The sequence below is a fragment of the Heliconius melpomene genome, chromosome 4, assembly GCF_056956725.1.
Source record: "Heliconius melpomene rosina isolate 202511_hmr_F chromosome 4, ASM5695672v1, whole genome shotgun sequence".
In the NCBI taxonomy this organism is placed as follows: domain Eukaryota; kingdom Metazoa; phylum Arthropoda; class Insecta; order Lepidoptera; family Nymphalidae; genus Heliconius; species Heliconius melpomene.
The window spans coordinates 3,137,522-3,162,659 of record NC_140392.1 but is presented as its reverse complement, the minus strand read 5'-3'; the positions used below and the strand labels follow the sequence as shown (position 1 = coordinate 3,162,659).

General features: G+C 30.8%; 4 protein-coding genes across 6 annotated transcripts in view; 2 read left to right on the top strand and 2 right to left on the bottom strand.

The window, feature by feature from the left end:
* The window catches only part of Ptpmeg2 (Protein tyrosine phosphatase Meg2), a 51,043-nt gene extending 31,253 nt beyond the window's left edge, over positions 1-19,790 (bottom strand). The window contains exons 1-4 of one of the 3 annotated variants that reach the window (XM_085208163.1): positions 19,672-19,790; positions 9,725-9,946; positions 9,122-9,211; positions 7,766-7,906 (exon numbers count right to left, since the gene is read on the bottom strand). In XM_085208163.1, coding sequence (XP_085064289.1) covers positions 7,766-7,906; positions 9,122-9,211; positions 9,725-9,946; positions 19,672-19,704 — 486 coding nt within the window. In that variant the 5' untranslated portion in view covers positions 19,705-19,790. The other 2 variants (XM_085208162.1, XM_085208164.1) reach the window with 2 other exon arrangements.
* A 1,069-nt stretch (positions 19,791-20,859) lies between these two features.
* Positions 20,860-21,940, top strand: mRpL23 (mitochondrial ribosomal protein L23). Its single transcript, XM_085184955.1, has 3 exons — positions 20,860-21,017; positions 21,103-21,382; positions 21,688-21,940. The coding sequence occupies exons 1-3, from the start codon at positions 21,004-21,006 to the stop codon at positions 21,844-21,846; spliced, it is 453 nt and encodes a 150-aa protein (XP_085041081.1). The 5' UTR covers positions 20,860-21,003; the 3' UTR covers positions 21,847-21,940.
* A 242-nt stretch (positions 21,941-22,182) lies between these two features.
* LOC146539449 (uncharacterized protein CG13380) lies at positions 22,183-23,064 on the bottom strand. The gene is made up of 2 exons (XM_085184956.1): positions 22,702-23,064; positions 22,183-22,633 (listed from the first exon to the last, which is right to left on the bottom strand). The coding sequence occupies exons 1-2, from the start codon at positions 22,906-22,908 to the stop codon at positions 22,553-22,555; spliced, it is 288 nt and encodes a 95-aa protein (XP_085041082.1). The 5' UTR covers positions 22,909-23,064; the 3' UTR covers positions 22,183-22,552.
* Positions 23,065-24,123: 1,059 nt separating this feature from the next.
* Positions 24,124-25,078, top strand: LOC146539448 (uncharacterized). Its single transcript, XM_085185035.1, has 2 exons — positions 24,124-24,352; positions 24,853-25,078. Exons 1-2 carry the CDS (start codon positions 24,230-24,232, stop codon positions 24,988-24,990), a joined length of 261 nt encoding a protein of 86 aa, XP_085041161.1. The 5' UTR covers positions 24,124-24,229; the 3' UTR covers positions 24,991-25,078.
* Positions 25,079-25,138: the final 60 nt, after the last annotated feature.

Below are 25,138 nucleotides of genomic sequence, written 5' to 3'. Positions count from 1 at the left end.
ACGTACATCAAACCATTTCCAAGAGTCACACACAGACATCAGCGGTAACCAGCGAGCTATGAGGACATAGGAATATCGAACATACTATCTCACCCGTGTTTGAAATGATAATACGCATAACAGCGTCAATCGTTTTGCAACAGTAATCGTACAGTGTTTCGAAAGCCGTAGCTTTTAGCATCGATTAACGCGTGACCGAATTAGTTTTTCATACAAAAAAATATTCGTACTCTAGGATTTCATAATTTTATTGTAACGTAATGATGAAATCCTAGAGTAAATTCCATAGCGCAATCGCAGTTCGCATGTCGCGTACTAGATTGTATTCTACGAATAAAATTTCCTGTTTTCTTATAGCATTTGTTAACACAATCGTTATAATAGTTCAACCTTCGTGGAAAATATTAATGTATTTTTATCAACATAAAGTATATTTTCTTTGATATTTTTCATTTTATAATATTTATCCTTATAGTTTTTATAGTAACAATGATTTGTGGGGTTTCTTACTTCTATGAAATATGTCATTTATTTATATACGATCATCGCTACAAAATTGTTGTCTACTATTCCTATATACCTAACACCTTTTTATAACAACTTTTGCAATCTTGCAATGCCATTCGGCACACCACTTCAAGTATTAATAACCGCTATATAAAAAGCAAGGTAATAGTCGATAAACATTTTATATACCTACTTAATTCATTCTGATAATATAATTCAATAAAAATAAATAAATTGCTTCATATCTTGTTTACCTACATACAACCATACCTTATTTTGATATTTTATCTGCCACTTTATTTAAAACTTTATTTTCATAAATGTCTTTACGTTTATTTTTTTATGATAAATATTGGCACGAATAACTCATACGTACTTCTTACTACCCTATAAGAATAAAAATAGAATACAAAAAAATCAGCTTCACGGTGTTCACGGTGATCCACGGTGAACCTAGTATCACACACATTTTGTTTCCCACTTTCCGCCGAATTTTGGAGGCAGTGCGTGTTGAGAGGGACTCAACGCCGCGCCTCAACACCGAAGAAATGAAAATATAAATTTTAACAAATATTTCATTTCCTCGAGTTGGGATCGAACCCACAACCAATCGATTTTGCAGCACACTTTGTGCCCTGCGCCACGACTGGCCTCAAAGATTACCTACCTAGAATACAAAGATTTTAGATTATCAAATTACAAATAGATCACAGCGTTCTATTTACATTGTATCACCAATTACCATAGCCTTGTCGATACAGGGTCAATAATAAGAGCGAGTATCGACAAACAACAAATGGATGTCATGTCACGAACACTAGGGCCCGCCGAGCGCAGGTGTTGGGAACGAGGGTGCCAGAACAATTTGAATAAAACTTTTAAAATGAATTTATATTATTAGCATTTATTTAGTTTTATGTGAAATTATAGGTGTATAAGAATTATAGTAATTAGGAAGTTACGAGGCCGTCGCGGCGCAGCGGTACAAGGGTGTGACTGTAACGCAACGGTTGTGGGTTCGATCCCCACTCGAGGAAGTGAAATATTTATTTACGTTTATATTTTCGCTCTAGTGTCGAGGCAAAGCGCAGCGTTGAGTTCTGCCACTCAACACGAAATGCCTCCAGAATTCGACAGAAAGTGAGGAACAGAGTGTCTTAACACAAGGTTTCCTTTGCCTGCTCTGCTGTGTGCGAGATACAGCGTGAAGTTATTTGATTTTAATTATTATTACTTTTTAATTACACTGTTATAGCAGTTAATCGTTGTTAGACTAAATTTTAAATTAGTGCAGAAAAAAATCTAATCTACGTATCAGATATTTCTGCATCAAAACAAAAACAACATTACGACGTCAACTGCGCAGTTGAATTATTGAAATAGTAAACAGCATTTAATGTGCGATGGATATCATAACTAATACTAGCGATTCACACGCGGCTTTGCCCGCTTAAACTTCTTGTACATTATAGTCAAATATACAAAATCTTTACATAAAATGTAGCCTATAAGTAATTGACATATAAACGAAATTTCTGATGTACAAGTGGAACAAACATCCATCATCACAAAGTTTTACATTTATTATATTAGTATAGTAAAACTACCCTACTAATATAATAAGTGTTAGTGGGTAACCACCCACCTATAATATATTATATTTTTCATAGAAATAGACTAAAAGCAGCTGCTCCCAATCCTGCCTAGAATTTCATCACATGACATTTAAGCGACAATGACTTTGACGTTTGACTTACTCGACGACTAAATTAAAAAAAATACAGATCCAGGAGTTCCAACGTGACAAGAAAGTAAATTAGTATGCAATAACTCCTCAGTGATGCTCTTCCATCCTGAGCTGTTTAAATAAGCGGCCGAACGAGCGAAGAAGTTGAAACTCAATTAGTTGTTGTGAGAAATATAAACAAAAACATTTTCTTTCTTGCAAAATTGACTTAGGTTAGATACTATGGTTATCGAGATATTTCTCTTTCGTAATAAACATTGTTAAAGAACGATGACGTCAGCAAGGTAGTTTTGGTTCGACCGAGAAAATGTTCGTAAATATTTTTTATAATCAATTTTAAAATATTTTTAGTTTTCCGTTTCGATTAGATAAGGCGTAACATTAGATAATATGAATTCTATTTTATTTCTTAAAATTATAAAAAAATAAGTTAATATGGATCTCGATTTCTTTGGATGAATGAAAATGAAACAAATAATAAGTACGACAAATTCATCGTTTTTGTTGTTGTTGTAAATACTCGAAATCATATTAATATATAATTTTGCAAATTAAAAGAGGTTAGAAAACCTAATATAATACACATAAATATTATATAACAACAGAATTGATGTATTCTTTTCATTGAGTGATTTGACACAATAATAGCATGTTTTGATAGATTAACCGGAAGTTTACTTTAGTATAAACCTTATCCCGACGCTTGAGTAAATATAAAAGGGAATCGCCGTACATAAATGACGACCTTTCGATGCGGCAATTGATTTTTTTGTTTATATACATTCACATACTATAAATATGATATTTTGTGGTGGCGAAAAGGCATAAGCGTAGCGCGGACAGGTTGTGGGTTCGATTCCCACTCGAGAAAATGAAATATTTTATATTTTCATTTACTCACTCTGGTAATGAGGGAAAGCTCTCTCAAAATGCTATGCCTACAGAATTTGTCGGAACAGTGAGTTGTACTTAAGTCTTATGGATTGATCGGAGTGACTTAACATAAAAAAAGCATAATATTTTGGAATATTTTTTTTTATCTTCACATAATCTTATGTTAGCTAAAAGATATTATCTTTAGACTATTATTTCAAAAGATGACAGACGATTTTTACTTATACAAACAACACTAATAATACTATAAATTATTCGGTCAATAAATATCTTTCTACAATTTGTAATTGCGCTCTACATCTTTCGATTCACAGTTCGTGTACAATAAACTAAATAACAACAGGTACCTATTGTAAATAAAATATCTCACGATAATATTTATTTACTTACGCTATTATTAAGTATATAATAAAATAATAAAAAAAATGGATATGACCATCTCGATAAAACTTTAAAGATTAAGAATATATGATAAAATGTTAAAAAATCATAACTATTTTTATAGAAGAAAAACAAACTAAAATGCAAATATAAATATAATCGGATGCTAGTTTACCTCATAAGCAAAGGGGACAATGCAATCCGCTCAGCTGTTGCCCATAGCTATCGATCGGGTGTCATTTGATTGAAAATTACGTTATAATAGAGCTATCGACACCACAGCTGGCACCGGACTTCTGGCACTCTCTACTATAAGACACTGTCACTACACTCAACGAGAACAACAACCAAAAATAACACAACCGCAATCACCGATTATTAGTTTCTACGTCGAATGAATATAAAAAACGTGTTAATTTCACTATCAGATTATTTCTCGATAAGATTAGATATTTAATTTACTTAATAATCCAGGATTTGAATCGGCATATATGATATACGAGAAGTCGCGAGACACGTGCGCTCCGTACGCGGATGCTAGATCGACTGACGTAGGCACGAAAGGCGACGTATCGGGCGCCCGCCTCAGCTACGGCCTGAAACCGCCCACTGCGCTACGGAAAACCCAAATCACCATTTTCATCTTAAAAACCCGTGTTAATGCTGAAAAGTAAATCTTAAGATCTTAAAGAAATCCATTATATAGAAAAGTTTAGTCAATTCGTTAGAAAATTGTTTTATAAATAAATTTGTCTCGCATACCTTCTAAATATATATAGCGGTGACCTAAATAAATGTGTACCAGTAATTTTAATAGAGCATAGGAACAAACAAAATTATTATTTTACTTGTATAATAAACTACTTCTTTTGTGAAAACATCACGAGGCGATTGTGAGTGTATAATCTTTTATAGGTAATTGCTTTGACATGTAGTTCCAACAAAAGTCCTTTTAAGCTACGTTTTATAATTTAACGTGGTACAAAAAAGGTATTTCTTTTAAGCTTTGTTATTTTAGCGTATTACATTATATGTCGTCGTTGTCGGCGGAAAATGTGGAACGGAAGTGTCTTAACGGGAACGGAGTGTCTTAACACTAGGTTCCCAAGTACCATCTGCCTACCCAGCTATGTGCGGGATACAGATAATAAAAAAATATTATACACCTTCATTGTATTAAAATTGTATTTAAAGAAATAAATCTGATCGCCACATATACGAGTATATGTTGAAACCACTAAGCTACTATATGTTATGCACACAAATATATATTTTACAATTCTCAGTGTTTTATATGCAAGACTAAAGCAAATACTGTAAGTTTTTCTTAACAAGTTGGTTTATAAAAGAGGCTCTACTTACACCGGCGTATGCTGTAAAGCGCATAATCTAATTTACTCGAAAGAGTGAAGCTAGAACCAGGGGCTAGACTATTATATTTTAACTAATTACCTTCTTTAGCAAGTCATAATAGCGAAAACAGGGTGTATATACTTCTAAGTATGCTGGATATATGTATGTATATTTTATATACTATCCGAGTTTGTACCCAACCCTAATAAAATTATGTAGATTTTTATTAAAAGAATCTTTCAATTTTTAATGTCTCGAATTTCTAAAGCAATGTCTCAAATTTGGACGAAAAGCGTAGCGTCTTATAATTAAAAAAATACTTTTACCATATAAGTTATAGCAAATATGTACATATAACGAATGTAGCATTATAAATATGAATAGGCGTCCGGAATCTTAGAGTTATGACCCGTGAATGACATTCCAAAAAGTTTTCGAAAGTTATATATGACTGAAGGGAATGGGGAACTCCTACCAAGAATTTCACCATACGTCCCAAATTCTATAATATCAAGATTGTGGTTTTATACTAACGAAATCCACTACACATTGTAATAGCCAGTCGTTATATATCAGGCGTTCGTGAGGTTTATAATCTAAGCAATGAAACCATATCTCATACAATTAGTATATAGAAATATCAAAATTAAATAAAAACAAAATTAAATGAATATAGTAACAGAGAATATTTAAACTCTAGTTTTAAGTAGATGTAATAAAAAATATATAATAACTATATTTTTTTATTTCTAAGAAAATTTACGAACTTTGTGCACCTAGTGGTTAAATATGATATTTATTCTCTAAATATTTCCTCGAGTGGGATTTCATATTATTTAACCTAAAATCGCCAGTCGTATAATTAAGGCTCTATTGACACACACGATGTCTACACATGTCCGCATACATAAATCACCTTTAACCTACTTACCTAATAAAATAAAACTGAAAACGTTTTTAAAAAATATGGCCAATGGTCCTCGACGCCCCAGAAATCTTTTTGATATATAGAATTTTAAATTCTAATTTGAATTTAAAATTATAATTATGTCAATTTAAAAAATATTTAAAGATCATTGTGGGTTCGAGGTCCGATTCGTTTTTAAAAATAATAAAAAAAATGTAAATTTATAATTTATTTAAAATTATAGTAGATATATATAGATTTTACAGTGACGAGCCCAAAATTTATATCATCATCTAAAATAAAAATATATATAATATAATATTTCAAACAGATTAGTCGTTTTGTCATGAACATATTTAAAAGATAGATAGATAGACATTTAAAAACAAATCAAACCCAACTACCAAAGACATAGAGTTGAAAATTATTTTTTCTAGAGTATTGTTCACGCACAATAGATTATAAATATATTGATATTCTATTAAAAAGAAATTAAACACAGCAGAATTAAATCCTCCGGGATTAAAACCCGCGCCTCTTGGATTACACGCTTATTGGCAACAACAAAAGTTGTTTCGACGTGGCTTTGTGTAAACTCACAGCTACATCGGCCGTAGTGCCTGGGCGTGTTACAAAAGGCTCGAAATCAAATTCTTTTTCGTTTAATTTTTTATACTGACAAAAGGTTTATATTGCTATAGGACACATTATAATAGTTGGGAGAGAAATGTTTTTCTATCTATACACAATTGTGTATGTAATATAAACACATATGGCACATATGAGACCAGACATATCTGGTCTCATATGCAGGAGCACAAAACTGTGACTGTAAACTCGGCTGGCCGGGTGAGTGAGTTCGATCCCCACGCGAAGAAATGAAATATTAAATTGAAATTTTATTTTCATTTCTTCGTTCTAGTGTCGAGGTAAAGTACGGCGTTGAGTTCCGCCACTCAACACGCAATACCATCAGGAATCGGCGGAAAGTGGGCAACGGAGTGTCTTAATATTAGGTTTTCTCTGCCTCCCTGCTGCTGCTGCTTATTAGTAATATTAACATGCCAACATTGGGTGTAGAATTATCTTGAATGGGTATAACATTACATAATAAAGTCATTTTCATTCCAATATTGTTAATAATAATATCGTAATATTTGTATCTATATTTGGGAACTAAGTAACGTGTAAGTATCGGTCAAGTCTCTTAAAGTATGACAATATAATCCTTTGGGTATGCCAATGTCACGTCATAATTACATTTTTTTCAAGTCCCTATGGCAATTATTTTTACCATCAATGTCAACATAATCTATTGTTACATATTTTTAATTTTCTATATGTTGCATTATCATAACCCAATGGTATACTTTCGGACACCTAACCTCAAAAACGTCTATTATTTTTTTAATATTTTATTTAATAATTTCTGTTCTTAATCTTTTTTATTCGTTTAAACAATAATAATAGGAAAACTGTATTACATCAACTCGTAACGCTCATGTCGCTTACTACAATACTTCATTTTCACTTTTTATTAATCTATGGACGATGAGAATAGACCTCGATGGCAAATAATAACTTTAGAATTTGTAGATCACTCCAAAATTATATGACATTATGTTCAAATTTTTGAACATATCCCAGTCTTTGTTTTCGGTAGTTGTTCTGGTAAACTAAGCTTAATTAGCTATGCCCGAAAACAGATGGGTTTTTTTTTATAAAATTCTAATTTTAAAACTTACATTTTCATATTAATAAAGAATACAAATAATTATACTGTTTTCATATACTTCATTCCAATTTTACAAAAAAAAATACATCGATACGAATAAGATCTTTCAATACTATATCGACAAAAAAAAACAGTCGAATTGATAACCTCCATTTCTTACAGAAGTCGGTTAAAAGCTATTGATACATTAGTAAAATCAACAGCTCGAACAAAAAAAACGCAAAAAAACAAAAGCACTAACCTTAAGCATTGTAAGTATTTTCTGTGATAATTCATAATCGAAGTTCGTGTATTTCGAGTCCGTCATATCGTATACGAATACGAGGCCGGCGCGCTGCGTCTCCACCGACTGTAGCGCCACGTCCAATTGATATACGACTCCCTGATAGAAAGAAGAAATAAATAAATATATTAGATAAAGAAATTGCTTAGAATATATAGAATTTTTGGTAATTTATACATCTTAAAATATACAGAATTTTCATTATGAAGAGGTTCATGACAGTAGACGAGGCGAAAGAGGTATGCATAGATCGTAGCGTTTGACGCTCTGTTCTTTCTGACTACCCCGCTAGAGGCACAGCGTGAAGCTAAGTTAGTAAATTGAGAACATTGTCTGATTGTTTACGTGATAGTTGTGGGTTCGATCCCTACTCGAAGAAATGCAATATTTTCATTTCTCTGTCCTGGAAATACAAAACACGACATTTGAATTTGGACAAAGTAGGGTTCATTTAACAATTATAAATAAGTATTTAAAAAAAATGGATTATATAGTATAGTATGAAATACAAAAAACCTTTACTAAAAATATATAATTATAATTATATTTATAGTCTTTTTATTAGAAAATAGTTATTAAATTATCATTGTAGTAGCTATTTTTAGAACACAGACAAGCTATTTAATTTTGATCGTCAATAACAAATTCTAATTCTAAATGGCGGACGCCTACGACCTTAGACTCCTCGTGCACAATATATTAATTATTGGAAAGTTATAAAATAATATGAGAATTATATTTAGAACGAATATTGTCTACAGAATATTAATTTAAACGATCTACCTTTTCAATATGCAGAATAAGTACATTTACAATAAAGAAATAATATAAATAGTATTTGAAAAAAATTGAGTATATTTTGTTAAAGATTCAAGTACTTTGTAGAGATCGTGGTGATGCAGTGGCGTCTGACTGTAAACAGTTGTAGGTTCGACCCCCACTTGGCAAAGAATTATTTTCATTTTCTCATTCTGGTATCAAGACAAGCTCTCCTGTCACTCAACACGCAATATCCCAGAAATTAGGCAGATAGTATCGAACAGTGTCCTAACACTAAGTTTCCTCTGCCTACCCTGCTATGTGTATCCCACACATCTTATAGCTAAAAATAAAATATTTCGTCTTACTAAACAAAAAAAGGGAAACTTCTATCCATGTTAAATACATTACTCATTCACTGACAACAATCACTTCATAAGGCAAATATAAATCAGACCAAATGAAATTTAAATAACATTAGAGGCCTAGGTGAAGGCAGGGGTTAATTGCTTAAAATATAATAAACGTTTTCAACTCGAGGGAAAGTTTTATTACCTGTAGGGTTGTTTGGTGTGTGGTAAGCGTGGGGAAATGCTTATTAGCAGTGAACACCGCAATGGCGGCTCCCGTCGCATCTCGCGTAGGCTGGAACCACACAAACTTAGTTACTACCTTAATATCACTTATGGTGAAATATAATTTAATTACTTAAAAATTATAGAAAATAGTTTGTATATATTTAAATTTAAACTTTATTTTGATTATAATAAAACATTTGGAAAAGTAGCCAGAAAAGAGACTAGTCTTGGCGCAAAGGTACATATGTAAGTATGACTGTAACGAAATAGGTTGTGGATTCGATCGCAACAACGAGGAAATAATTAATATTTTAAATTCTTCGCTCTGGTATCGAGTTGAAGTGCGGCGTTCCAGTTCCACCACTCAACACGCTATGCCTCCAGAATTCAGCGGAAAATGGAAAACGGCTTGTCTTAGCATTAGGTTTGCTCTGCTTACCCTGCCTTGTGCGGAATTCAGCGTGAAGCTAAGAACATTAATAAGAAAAGTTTCATTATAAAAATCTTTCGTATAATATCTTTCGTATAATATCTATTTTAAAGCAACATAATTATTTGTTAATCCAATAATAACTCTTACCAATATAGTAAATTTCCCCGTCTCCAATTCACTCTTCAACGGATCCTCGAAAGGCTCAAACTTAATGAGGCCCTCCCTGCGCCTCGTGGCCTCGTGCTGCCGCCACAGCGTGTGCGCGCGCGCAACGTCAAACTTACGCGCCAGCAGAAACTTGATCGCGGTCGCGCGCGAAACACAAGACGCACCAGTTTCACTAAGTGCGTCTAGAAACGCTTTCGTCGCCTGTAAATAATATATAACACACTGTTTTAATGCTGCTAGAGAATTTAATATATTAAATTTCAAAGTTACAAAAAATATTTAGAAAAAAATTACAATGTGGACGAATATTTATATGTATTGGGACAGCTATGTATGAATGTATGATAGCTACTCAACAGCTAAATGTTCATATTTCACAAATGTAATCACTATATGAGAATAAAATGGTATTGTTATACAAAACACAATAGACACGCGTTTATAAACTACACAAATATAACCTAATCTAATAACTGGGGGGAAAAGTCTATAAATAGGGTATACGAATGGCAATAAATGATAGGATATTAAAAAGGATATTATTTATTAAGTAAGCGAAAACTGAACTCCAAGTCACATACACAATGAGAAGTTTGTTTTTATTATTAATTACTTAACTTTACCTTAAGAGACGAACTATATAAAGTACCTGCAGAAAAATGAAGAAACGTCGTAAAAACTTTTTCTCAAAATCAAAAAAGTAAAATTTTTCATTCATGGTTAATTGATATCTGTCTTCATTGAAGAATAACTAAACATATATTAACAACAAGCAATCGATATCACCATTTTGTCACATTTTTACATGATTTCACACTTTTTGGGACGTAGAATCGTGCTTCTGATTTACAAATAGTAATTCACTAAGTATATTTTATTGTTGCCATATACTATTTTAATACTAGTTAAAGTGCTGATAAGAGCATAGTTTGACGAAGAAATAAATCTCTTAGGTTTGTTTACGATGATTCAGTACATAAGAATCGTTCTAAGAAATACACAAACTATTTTCCTCTATTCGATAACAATAACGCCGACTTCTCAGTACATATTTAATTTATATGTCGGCTGGTGATAATTTATTTCAATATTAAGAATAAATTCATAATTAGTTAATTAATCACAAAAGATGTTTTAAGGAGTAAAATTAGAATTAACATTTAAGAGTTAATAAAATGCTGTAATTATTGAATTGATGGTTCTGTATTTGTCAGCTTCCGGTGGCGCCATTTTGGGCGCGTCACCGTTGTCAATGTCATTGTTAATTTATAAAAGGCCGTGCGGGTGTTGTACGCCCAGTCGAGGCTCTGCCACGGCTCGGAGCACTACTCGTGCTCCACCGCTGGTTAACCTCGACTATTTTAATTATGAATGTTGTTAAGACCTATTCGTAATTATACTGGACTGGAGCAGTGAAAGGCGAGTGTTGATATATCGGAAAGGGATCCCTTAAGCCTACTCCTGGGGTCACAAGTCCCAGGCACTGCTCCAAGCCATCATTTAAAGAATAAGATAATGTTGTTATTATTTTCCTTGTAATTTACTATGTTTCCAGTTATTATTTGGTTCATTTATTTGTTTTAGATTTACTTATTTGTTTAATTAAGTATTTCGAGTAAAACCAAAGGCCAGGACATGGTCGGAGGTTCTACTCGTTTATTTTTAATATCTATTGCGCCTTTTTATTTCCGACATATAAATGTGATACAAAATAGTCAAAACAAATATACACTAGCATAGGTATATGCGATGTCCTGTGAGAATTTGAAATGTAAATAACTTCGGTTAATTAATTAATTCATATTTATGTAACTTTAGAATTTAAAATGTATATAGGAAATGTAATGCATTCATACTTTTTAAAAATGATAACGTATGATATAAAAAGGCCCTCTGAATAGAGATGAAATAATAACTTAGTAATGACTAAAGTAATATGAAAAATAATTACATTTAGAAAAGAAAAATCTTTAGGAACGTTAAAATTTGAAAGTAACAGGGCCGGACTCGAACCCGTGCTTTTTGGAAACTGTTCAAACGAGCCATATTTTCTATACACTTATTGTACTTTACTAAATATTTCCTTAGTATGAGAATAATAGTTAAAAAACGTCAAAAACCATACATTTTGATAAAGTCATCAGTTCACAAATAGTATGTTTGCAAGCAAGTTTATCGTAAACGTCGTGTGTATGGATGCAAATATGAAAGGAGGGGCTAATTCTTCCGGGATGTGTATCCTGTGCGGTGACCGTATTAGCATGAGCGACCGCACGCCACTCGCTTTTAAACGTAACAGCTATACGATATACGAGTATAGCGTGACTTTAGAATAGGTATATTTAAACTTTATTTAATATAATTAGTACCAAAATATGAATTTATTTCGATAGTATAAATTTGGAATCTCCTATAAATAAATGTGTAACTCGCATTTATCTTTACTAATGTAATAAAGTGGAATATTTCGTTTGTTTGTTTGTTTGTTTGTTTAAACGCTAAGATCTCTGGAACTACTGATCGGATTTACTTTTTTTGTTTTATATGAAAACTTCATTCCTCAGGAGTCCTATATATATAACATCAATTTTGTAGTTCTTAGTTAACCTTAAATAACGAAATAACTATAATAAGGAACGCCATCGTAGTATATTGTACTACAATATAATACAATTTCATTAGTTCTAAAATAAAGTCCGCGACACCGTATATCTATATTTTACAAACACGAAAAATATAATTGAAAGTTGCAAGGTAATATGTCAGTTCTTTATTTGACATGGATATCGAAAATTACAAAAATTAAATTTTATGAAGATAAGCTTCGGTTTTTATAGCATGTAATTTGAATGTAGACTTTTCGAGAAAATGTAAAATTAAAATAACGCCTCTGTTTATGGTCGCAAAACTAGGCCCGCGTCCCGCGGGGGCCACCCTTGTCGTCATCGTCTCAAGCAGCAACGCTGTGCTTGCACATACTCAGAATTATAATAACAAGTTGTACTTGATTGAATATGTTGGCAAATGCGGCATAATAAAAGTTTTATAGATTGTGTGCGGGCGAAGCCGCGAGTGGGCCGCTAGTATATAATATACTGTATTAGTACGAAGGCAATATCCGACAATGACTATTTATAACATGTCATATGTCATGTATAACATGACACATTTCTCCTTTCTCTGTTAGTCCTCTATTAGTTTAGTTAGTAAATGTTTATAATTTGAAACAACTACAATAACTCCTGAGTAAATCTATACACATGTACCTAAAACATACACCAAAAAAACTATTTTTATTAATTTTTCAAATTCAATATCGTATAAGATCGTATATTTAACAAATTAATATTACAAAGAAATGTAAACATGAATGAATTTATGCACACAAAGACGATTTAAATAAAATACGTAAAATTTATAATTTTAATTCTTTGTTCACGCAATAATATTATGTTGACACTAATAATATTTATACCTTTTTAATGTAAAATATATTTTAACTAAAAATTATATATAATTATTAATTGATTTGATAAAATTCAAGCAGTTTTTAATACCACAAGCTAAAAAATAAATGGTAACTTTCAATAAAATATCACAGCGATAACTGTGTGAAATAAAAACGTCGTCAACGTTTTCATAAAATTCTTTTTTCACCAAAATAAATAATAAATGACTAGAATAAGCTAAAACACTTCACAAGAACTACAAGTAAATGTGTTAAAGGTGGACAAACGATCGCGCACACGCGGACTCCATGTGCAACTGTCAATGTCATAGACGAAAATCAACAAGTGAGGCAGAACTATCATCGAGCAATAGCTCGCATGCTTTGAAAATTTAAATATTCTTCTAATGTTCTACCATATTATATGTACCTCAAAAATATTTTTTTTGTACATTTACGTATCTCTCTCGTATATAACAAGACTAGTGGACCCGTACGCGGCTACGCCTGCTTGATCTATAAGAATATTTATTAAATATATTATTTTCAGTTTTCAATAGAATTAGTAAGAAAATATAAGCTTAAGTAATCAAAAAGAATAATAAGTAGAGACATATTATTAGAAAAAATATCTGAAAAATTGAAAACCAATTTAAGAAGTAAAAGTAACTAAAGAATATTCTTAATATTAGAAAAAGTACCTAGAACCCGTACCTAAAAACCACTTAAAAGGATAATTTCTACCAGCAATATCAAATAAAATAAGAAGAGAACGAAAGTATATTTTAAATTAATTATAAACAGCAAATAAAGTTCGAATGTAATGTATGAAAATTTATAAAACCATCAACGTCATCTGCCCGTTCGCGTCGGTCATACTGTGCCGCCCGTAGGCTAGGTCATTTCGAATCAGTGACATCTCCTTAATTATTTATTAGAATGTTATACAGTAAACTATAATTTCAATCTAGATAAAATACTAAAAGTGATTCTTATATTTATTTTCATAAGGATGAATATCAAAATGTCGCGGTAACGGTTGCGTAGCGACGCGACGGTTGTTATTAACATGGCAGAATAAATTGCATGTCAAATTAGAAATTAGTATTTTAATATATTAGTATATATGTGTAATGTAATGTTATATAGCCTATAGCACTTCTGAAGAATGCAGCTTTCATACAAAACAAAAACAATGTAAATCGGACCAGTAGATCCAGAGATCTTAGCGTTCAAACAAACAAACAAACAAACAAACAAACAAACTCTTCCGCTTTATTATATTAGTATAGATAAACTAAAAGAACCTAGTGTACGCCCATTGCTTGATGAGTATCTTAGAAATCCAATGGCACACTACATTGCGGGACCCCCCCTCGGTTATTGTTAAAAATAATAAAAATATTAATTCTTTAATAAAATAACACCAAACACAACGCCGCGCTTTTTGCCTCATTACCAAATCGAGAATATGAAAATATTCAATATTTAATTTCCTCGAGTGGGAATGGAACCCTGTCGTGTTTACACGCGTGTGCCCCTGCGCGACGACAGGCCTCCGTTGATGTTAGGCCTTATAAATACAAAATCTTAATATAAAAAAAAAACAAAACAATAAAATTAGTTAGCCCTGTATATAGACATAATAGAATAATTGTTGCTCTACAAGTCTACACTCTAACAATGAGAGTAAGTATAACTGATAAAATAACATTCTGTAAGGAATTAATAAACGTGAATCAAAAAGATGTTATTTACGTGTTATACATAATTATATAAAGTATATGGTTGGAACCTAAACAATTTGTATCCATAAATATAGGTAAATATTTAATAGTAGGTACACGAAGCATATTAAAGTAAAACTACATATTCAAGGAATTCGAAAGAGCAATATCAATTTAATGTGAAATTATTACTAGCACTTTGTAGAATTGACGCCAGAGGAGATATTGACTTGCAATAACATTTTAATCGACACGTTAGAAATAAAATTAGAGTGCCTATGGTTCTAATATATTTTTTTTTGTTTAATTTATAATATTATAATAGTAGATCATCAAAACCAAATTTACTAAATGAAATTAAAATTGCGTAAATAGGTAATATAAAAGGTGAATTAGCGAAAAAGTAAATAGTTGCATATACATTACAAACAAAGTTTATATCTGCATATGTCTAAAAGTTTATGAAACAATCATGGAAAATCAATTAAACCTCATAGTTTAAAAATGAAAAATAATATTGCACAAGAAAATACTCAAATGCTTTAATAAAAAAGATTAATTAATTTAAAAAATATATAAAAACATTCATTAATTGTTTATTTTATTATATAATTCTAAAGTTTCTTATAAAAAAAAATCCGACTGAAAATTACCGTAATCTTATCGATTAGAAAAATTATCTTAGCATTCTCAATTTAGTTTTTTTTTTACATTTTATAATGCAATCGATAATGTTTTTGTTTAATTTCAACATACCGTCTTTTGCATTTAATTAAAATATAAAGAGACAGGAGAGAAAGTAATTGAAATAAGATCTGGAGTGGTTGAAAATAATATGAGACAAGAGAGTTTTCAAGCGAGACGAGAACTTTGCCATGGATATGCTCCCATAAGCACATTGTCATCAGCCCTTAACAAGCGCGAAAATAGTGTCCTAATTCTTTAAAAATAGAAATTTAACACCTATAAAATAAAACATGAATACTGAGAGATGACCTTTAATTCTTCCTTCCGAACCTTCCGGCCTTTCGAACCGGTAGTAGCTTTTTGTTGACATGTGCATTCGACGATTCAAAAGTGCTTTTATAGTTTATTTGAATAAAGAATAATTTGAATTTGAATTTCTTTCCAAGTTAAAATATTTAAAAGCATATAGTAAAAAACTGCATATTTGGTCGTAAACCAGTAACCTAGTTGGCTTCGACTTCGTTAGACAATACACAGCGGCGGGAAGGAAATAACTACAGTTGAATTGAAGTGCTCCCGGAAATACTGTGTTTCCTCATAGTTGTATGTATATTTCCTTGTAAAATATATTATACTAGCGGCCCGCCCGCGGCTTCGCCTGCGTTATTATTGACGCAGAACTACGTTATTATTAATTTCTATCTCCACGAGTACCTCCGTCCTTTAAGTGACGTCTGAGACTCCTAGCATTTGTAGTAACGAAGTTTCATACAAACTATCAACCCTAAAAACCACCCCTTAGGTGTCGAATATTACAAATTCCCGTCTTAGCGAGCACCTACGTCCTATAAGTAACTCATAAGCAAAGCTTGAGATTCTTAGCACTTGTAGTTTCTGAGATTTCGTGATGAGTGAGTGACCTTTCGATTTTATATATATAGAAGATAGATAAGAAACAAAGAAAGACAAAAAAAAACAGCTTCACGCTGTATCCCGCACACAGCAGGATAGGCAGAGGGAATCTAGTGTTAAGTTAAAACAAAGTCCATTCCCCACTTTCCGCCGAATTCTGGAGGCATTGCGTGTTGGGTGGCGAGACTGAACGCCGCGCTTTATCTCGACACCAGAGTGAAGAAATAGAAATATAAATTTAAATAAATATTTCATTTCCTCGAGTGGGGATCGAACCCCACACAGCGACTGGCCTCCAAAACAAAGACAGGCCTGTCTCTATAATACCGTAAACAAAACAAAGCTTAAGAGGAATTAAGTAGCGAGGTAACATGAGGTACGTCGTACGAGGAGTGCTTTCAATGAACCAGACACAACTGAACGCCCTTTCAGAGTCACTCACTTAAACAAATTGATTTATAGCGACGATTTCCGTTCACACATAACTCCCGTTTCATTTCAAAACCAATAATAATTTATCAAGTTTGGTTCATTAATAGAATAAGCGGATGTTTCGAAAACAAGCAACGTTTACGGTGTACGGCGGTGTACGTAAGGTAGCTAAATTTATATTCACCAAAAGTAAACAATGTTGCAACTCTTAATCACGGTCGGTCCATTTCAATTTCAATTTTACGCAAAAACTATTATAATAATTGCAGTGCGCGAATGTTTTATGCAGAGAAATATAAAATGTTGTTTTTACTTTATAAAATTAGATTAACATTCTCCGTATACCTATATTATAAATTCGAAAGTAACTCTGTCTGTCTGTCCGTCTGTCTGTCCGTCTTTTTTTTGCGCAATCAGGGCCAAATCGCTAATTTAATTGTGATAAAATACTCATATAGAGATACTTGAGGGTCTCGGGATGAACATAGGATACTTTTTTTTCTCATATTTGTAATATTTTCGATATATACCAATATATTAAAATACTTATTAATTTGACATGCAATTTATTCCGCCATGTTAATAACAACTGTCGTTTCTAAGCAACGATTTGCAAAGTTTGTTGTTAGAAAACGTCACCCAAAATGAGCTTGCTTAACGCATCTCTCTATTGAAAACTGAAAATAATTTCATAAATATGTTTAATAAATATTCGTACAGTTGAAGCGGGCGTAGCCGCGTTCGGGTCCATTAGTTTAAAAATAAATAAATTAAATGAAAATATTGAGTACAGTCGTGTAGCGGGGGCACAAACTCATAAAGTGTGATCGTAAACGCGACTGGTTATGAGTTCAATCTCCACTCAAGGAAATAAAATATTTATTTCTTCGCTCTGGTGTCAAGGCAAAGCGCAGCGTTTAGTTCCGCCACTCAACACGCACTGCCTCCAGTATTCGGCGGAAAATGAGGAACGGTGTCTAACGGAAAACTAGGTACTCTCTGCCTACCCTGCTATGTGCGGGATACAGCGTGAAGCGGATTTATATATTTTTGTAATAATATATATGTTTATAGGAAATGCAACTGCAGTATGCGGTTTTGATAACTTGTACAAAGTGTTCACAATGAATCAGTATCGTCATATACTCGTATAAAACACGGCGGATGTCGCGACCGGCCGCAACCGGCAATCGATAGCCTATTCTATTTCCGAAATTGCTATATTTGGATAAATATTTAACTTACATTCGAGAATCATGCGGTGAATATAAATTTAACCAGACATATTTATATGTATTTATATTTTAAATTGTTAAAAAAATCCAAAATATATAAATAGTAAATATAATTTTTGGATTGTTCTTTTAAGAGACATGCCAAATCGCTTCTTTTGGTGTCCAGAAAAATAAATGTCATTTTCCTTGAAAATATGTGTTGAAATATATATTTTAAATATATATCACCTGTCATTAATTCCAGGTTCCACTGGTTTTAAAATTAATCTATATTTTAATTCATTTAAATTATTATTGAGTTTCTTGCAATTGTAAGTCTGTAGACACATAATTAACGTTAATTTTTATTATTAAAAGAGTTAATTATTATTAATATTCCACTAGTTTGTATTTTAAATGAACAAGAAAACATTAATATATTTTATTATATTTTAATACCACTTCAAATTAGGTCATATTATTCCACTACAGATTAATAACAAACAAAAAGGTTTCATTACAGACAATAAAACTTCATAGTATTTCATGGATTAATTGTGCCGGACTGGACCGGACCCATTGTATAGAAGACGAAGCACTATATATAATATTCTTTATTGTACTATAACTACATAATAAACTATCTGTAACTTTAGAATTTTTAATGTACATTCGCTACCACTACTTCGAGCTCCTCTCCCTGCTTAACCAAAGTTGTCTTAGCCATACAAATTAACTCTAAGCCTAACTTAGTACCTCAATCATGATATCTAAAATGTGTCACTGTTACACATATTAACTTAGCAAAGTTTTTTAATTTTTGACATATTTCTCTATTTTAAGTGACACACTTGAACAAAAAGTGACCAATTACTTTCTTTGCAGTTTGTTTATTTGTTAATTAAATGAAAAAAATGGTTAGTTAGTCGCATTGCTTAATTGCGAAAATACTAATAGATATTGAGTTCCAATAGGAACATTTTTTTTTAAACTATATATGTTTCTTTTTTTACATACATATAAATTTACAAAGTAAACGAAGTATATTAATGATTTAAAAGAAAAAAATGCAAAATGTATAACAAAAAATATATCAAACAGTACAAAACTAATAATATCAAACATTTTAGAACTCCGGTAAGTACCACAATACTCGAAGAGAAACGCTACCTACAAGTTTATTTTCTTTACATTATATGTCGAGAAAATATTAAATAAGCTCTTGGTAAATATAACTAAATCAAAGTAAAATGTTTTTATATTTTATCTTACAATATTTAGAAAAGAATATGTAAAAATTTACATATCCAAAATCATATTATAGTTTCGGAACAAATCAAAACAAACACTGATGACATGGTAAACGGTATAGTCGTCGACTTTCTCATACGTAATAAAACATAATAGACTTAATCTTACGATTTTCATTATGTGTATAATAAAATCTCTATAAGTAATCATGGAAATAGTAATTGCAATACATATAATTTAAATATTTTCACTTACCAACTCTTGGTCGGGTGACAATGCCACCGCCATCTTTATGACTAAATTGTCAGTTTACAGTTTACACACTGTTGCCATCCTAAAATGACATGTCTATATTATGTTTTTATCTGATTCCTATTCTTAATCTCGGCGCGTAAGCATTAATATGAAAAACATATATTTATGTAGGAGGTGAATAAGCCGTTAATAAAAGAAATGATAGAAACATAGTACATACTAATCATTAATAAAGATACATATAAAAGAAATTAACATTATAAATTATTTTATCTAAGTTTTCATACAAATCCTTTTGTAAACAATAAGTAATTTTGAAAAAATGTTCATCAAAATATAAATTTTAAAGAAATAAATCCCATTTTACGAATTATGATAAACAAACAAAACAAAAAAATTGTGTTTGGTAATAAGACTGCTTTCATTCTGTATTTATTCAGTACTTGTTGGATAGAGGAGAATTTCTTTTAGTAAAATCTTGCATTTTGTACGACAATTGTTTGTCTGGCTTATATATTGAGAATTAACTCTCTCTCTCTCTGAAAAAAATTGTTGGCAATATTTTTTATTGAATTTTACCATTGGTAGATACCATAAAATAAATGGTTGTACGAGCAAAAGTTAGGCGTCTCGTTATTATAAAATGTCTTGAAATTGAATTGAAAATATCTTGTTGCCTATTTATTTATTTTTGCTATCTATTGACCTCAATTGCTGTCTATATACATGGCTGGTATCATTTAGTATTATTTATTATGAGTATGGAAGCAATTTTTACTGTGTGTAAATGAAAAATTAGTATTAACTCATCCATCAATGTAAATTGTTTTTATATTTAAAGTCGGAAATATTCTGAAAATCTAATTTTAAGTGGTAGATGGTAGATGATAATAGTGGTAGACTGACGCAGTATTTATATTATCTACATAAAGTAGTAGGTAATTATTTTACCTACTACTTTATGACAATTTTTATATTATAAATGCTTATACTCATTTTTATGCTATTACTCATTTTTACCACTCATTTTTTTATGCTTAGTCAATTCAGTAATTTATCTATAAACGAATTGTTTATCTCTAACCAAAATTTAGATTTGAATAATTTGACACTATATTTTTACTCACTAGTCACTAGTCACTAGTCCATGTGCATTCTGTAGTCCATGTGTAGTCTCTAGTATATGTGTATTATCTATGCACTAGTCACTGTGACACAAGTTGACACAAGGAACAATTATATAGCTTTGACATTGACAAATTAATAAAAAATAATATTTTTACTTTTTAGGTTACTATATAAATCAACATTATTATTTGAATTTCTTTAAAAATGTCCACAAGATGGTGAATATATTCTATAATTATAAATAAAGTACTTAATTTTATTACAGACACTACAAATACTCATAAATTGTGCTTATATTTGCAGGTATCCTATTTATCAAAAAGGTAATCCACAATTGCGAATATTTTTGCCTAATTTTTGGATGAAAATAGTCCGCTCACCACTTAAGCAACAACCAAATGTGGTAGAATTTCATTGCTCAATGGAAATGACAAAATTTGATGTAAAGAATTATTTAGAAAAAATCTATAATATTCCCGTAGTCGACGTAAAAACACGTATCGCTATGGGTAAATTTCGAAAGGATATTGGCAAAGGTTATATAGTGAAGGATGATGATATAAAACACGCTTATGTTACTCTGGTAAGTGATTTAAAATAATAATTCTTTGGAACTATTAATTCTGCAAATAATAATTTTAATTTGTTAATAAACCTATATAAATTTAGAATATATTATAGAATAAATATATGATTGTATGCTATGATTGTATTGATCAAAATTCAACTATTAATCACTTATTACACCAAGCAACAATTTAAATTTTTTTTAGCATTAGTTTATTAACATTAATAATAATTCTTCGCTGTGTTGCCAGTGTTAAAACTAGAATGTTACAAAATTATCAACATAAGTATCTTTAAGTTTTATTCATATACTGTTTTCAGCCAAAAACAGTGAAATTTGAATACCCTGATATCTTCGAAAAGAAAAAAGGTGACAGTGAAGATGATTCAAAGTCACTTGACGAAGCTAAAAATACTTTCAAAAAGTTCATTAAACGTAACAAAGATAGATCAGATGTTCCAAGCTGGTTTACAATATAGTATGTATATGGACTATATCCCATGCTGTTTGTTTTTGTGTAGATATTTAAATTAATTAGGTATATTAAGGAATTAATAAAATATACAAAATATACCTTGTATGTTTCATTGTAGATTATTAGAATAAGATTTATTATATATTATAATTAAATAAATATAACTAATATGAACTTATATCAGTTGTATTTATAACAAAAACTGAAATTCCTAAATAAACATGTTTAATTTCATTTTTAATTAGTTGTTTTGCATAAACCAATATTTTGATTAAACTATTTCAAACATTCATAATATAATTTTGAAAATTTCTACTCATGGGAGGTAATGAAACAAATGTTACTTATATGTTGCATTTATTTTTTCTCAAAATCTTAGAAAGTATAATTCAAGAGTCAACATAATGTGTTACATTTACACATAGGCACAATTCTTATTTATACACCAAAACATACAGTTAAAAATAAATCAAGTTTTTGTTATAAAAACCCAACATTTTTAATTTATTAAGTTACATAAATAAAATTTGTATGAAGCTTTTTATATAAAATTAAACAGGTAATCAACACCTTTTAGTAATCTATAAACATCAATAAACTTAAATGTAAGAAACATAACGTCTTATACAAGATATAGTGAGGTTTCTTATAAACAAATTAACATAAAAATACTTCTTAAGTAAAGACATATTTAACAGATCAAATACAAACTATAGGCCACCAGGATATTCATCTAAGAAAACTGAAGAGTGGCAGCGCGGGCATTCGGAGATATCCAACAAAAATGTCACCTATAAAAAATTTTTGGTTATTTAATACTTAAATTAATCACTTTAAAATATTTATTTGAATCTCGTACCCGAGGATGCGCCTCACACTTTAGACGAATACGACCATGGCAATTGTAACCGCATGACCGGCAGAAAACAAATGTTTTCTCTCGTCGGCAGGAACATTTATTTGAATACGTTTCATTTATAGTAGGTACTCCACGTCCAACGCGACTGCCGATTTTGTAAACTTTGCCCGCAGCGGCCGCTACTATTGGCGTCGTTGCTGACTCCATCACTTCTTGAATATCTTTATTTTAAATCAAATAAATTATTGCCTGATTATACAGCTTACACGTGTCCATCAAATTGTGATTGAGAATTTTTTTAGAAAACCGCCTTTTGATTTCGGAGGGTAAAAAGAAAACAAAGATTAAATAATCTGCCGACTCAAGAAAATTATGTGTTGCTATTGAAAATAAATGGTAGAATTCAGATTAAAGCTAACAATGCATTATAATTACTATTATTTAAAGTAATCTTAAAAGTGTATCTTGCTCTTGGAAAATAATTCTTGATATTGCTAAATGCTACTTACTTATAATTTAGTTTTATAAAGCAAAAAAAAACTACTACTACTACGAATATTTTACTTTTTTTTCATATATAAGTCGGATTTTTTTTTGCTTATAAAAATAGTAGTCAGAGTGCTTGGACAGTGTACAAGAGGCGTGGGTTCAAATCACTCTCCGTCGAAAATTTTATGCGTTTCTAAAAAAATATTTTCTTTCCTAAGTGTGGAAAAGCACTTTAAAAATGTTAAAAATAAAGAAGTTATAATAATAAGAAATATATTTTATAAAATTATAGTAGTATTCTTCTTTAATTTTTTCATTTAAAAACCGTAAGACAATTATGAAAATTGAGTCTAAGCAACAGAAAAAAATTAACTCAATATAATATTGATTTCATTTTGTTACGACTACTATATTAGGTATAAACATTCTATAAGCTAGCTTTTGGCTCGGCTGAACAACCTTACTAAGGGATATAAACTAAAGACTTAATTCGACATGGATTGCAAATACATCACAATGCATTCAAAAAACTAGATGCGTGAGAGAAAAATTCTCTATATGAAAAATGCCCATCACAAGCTAATCTCAAACATTGTTGATTTTATTGTTTTTCTAATATAAAATATTAATACAAAGATTAAAAGATGATGACATATTAATTGACCTATTATTCCGCTATATACTATTACTATAAAGTAGATGGTTAATGGAAAATACTGTAATTAGGCATGTTTATTAAGTCAATTTTAAAGATTCCATATAGAAATTATATTGTGTTTAATAACCATATAATAAGATGATGATCAAAATGATGCATTCATTTCTGACTCCATGATTTGTTTAGCATGCTTGTGACTGAATAATTATAGCCAATTAATTTATCACAAGTTTTATCTCAATAATCGCACTTGTCAATTGCAGGAAACGATGCATTGTTTGTCATCGGTATGCATTTAGACGACATGCAACAGCATGCAACATGTTGCTTATAAAATTGTGAACATTTCATGTTGAACCAATTTATCCGTAAACAGTAAAGATGAAGTACGCTTTAGGTTTCATGTTAATTGTTTTGTATTGTTTTAAATTGAACAATAGTCAAGAGATTTCACCGCCCAAAAATATCATCGATGATGTTGAAGATTACAAGCCTCTTAAACGAGTAAGACTGTTTGATAATAAGAATATTAATAGTTACATAAGGCATATTGCATGCGGTATATTGCAATAATAATAAAAGTATCCTCCACGATGAATTTCTGCGCCTCTGTGGTCCTAGACGCTTGGATCTAGGATCTAATCATCATAAGTTTCGACATAAAGACCCTCCGAGGACTCGAGGAGCACTTAAGTAATATTAAAAGACTTACATTTTTCGGTTTCTAACCAATATTAGCACTCAGTGTCTTCCCTGAATACGTCTGTGCTTATTGTTATAATATAATTATCTCTTATTTGAGTGTTTCTTTCTAGCTCTTCTAAGAGCGTACAAATATAATTATGTTGATGTTTTTATATTATAACTAGCTTGTCTACAATATGCTTAAGGACTTGTACAGCTTGTTTTTGTCATATAAATTTATCAAATACTCTGATGGTTAATATTTTATTTCTGATTTTGTCTTGAAATAATAATAATTGAATATATTACAATATGCAAAGGTATCGAGACAAGATATGACGCAGCCCCCAGAAATCCCACCACCACCGGACATGCAGTTGATGAACTTCGAATCTAATTTACGCAAAAAAAGGGAAGCAAAAGGAATAAGTGGTGCTCTACCCACAAGAAAAGGATGATTACGTTATAATTACATTATTTCACCTTCTATAATTCTAAAAAAACTATTAAAAATGGTGTATTATACTCTTAAATGATTGCAATTTCCCTCATTTGTTTTATTTCTATTGTTCCTTTTAAAGTGTTTATAATATATCTGAGCTTCAA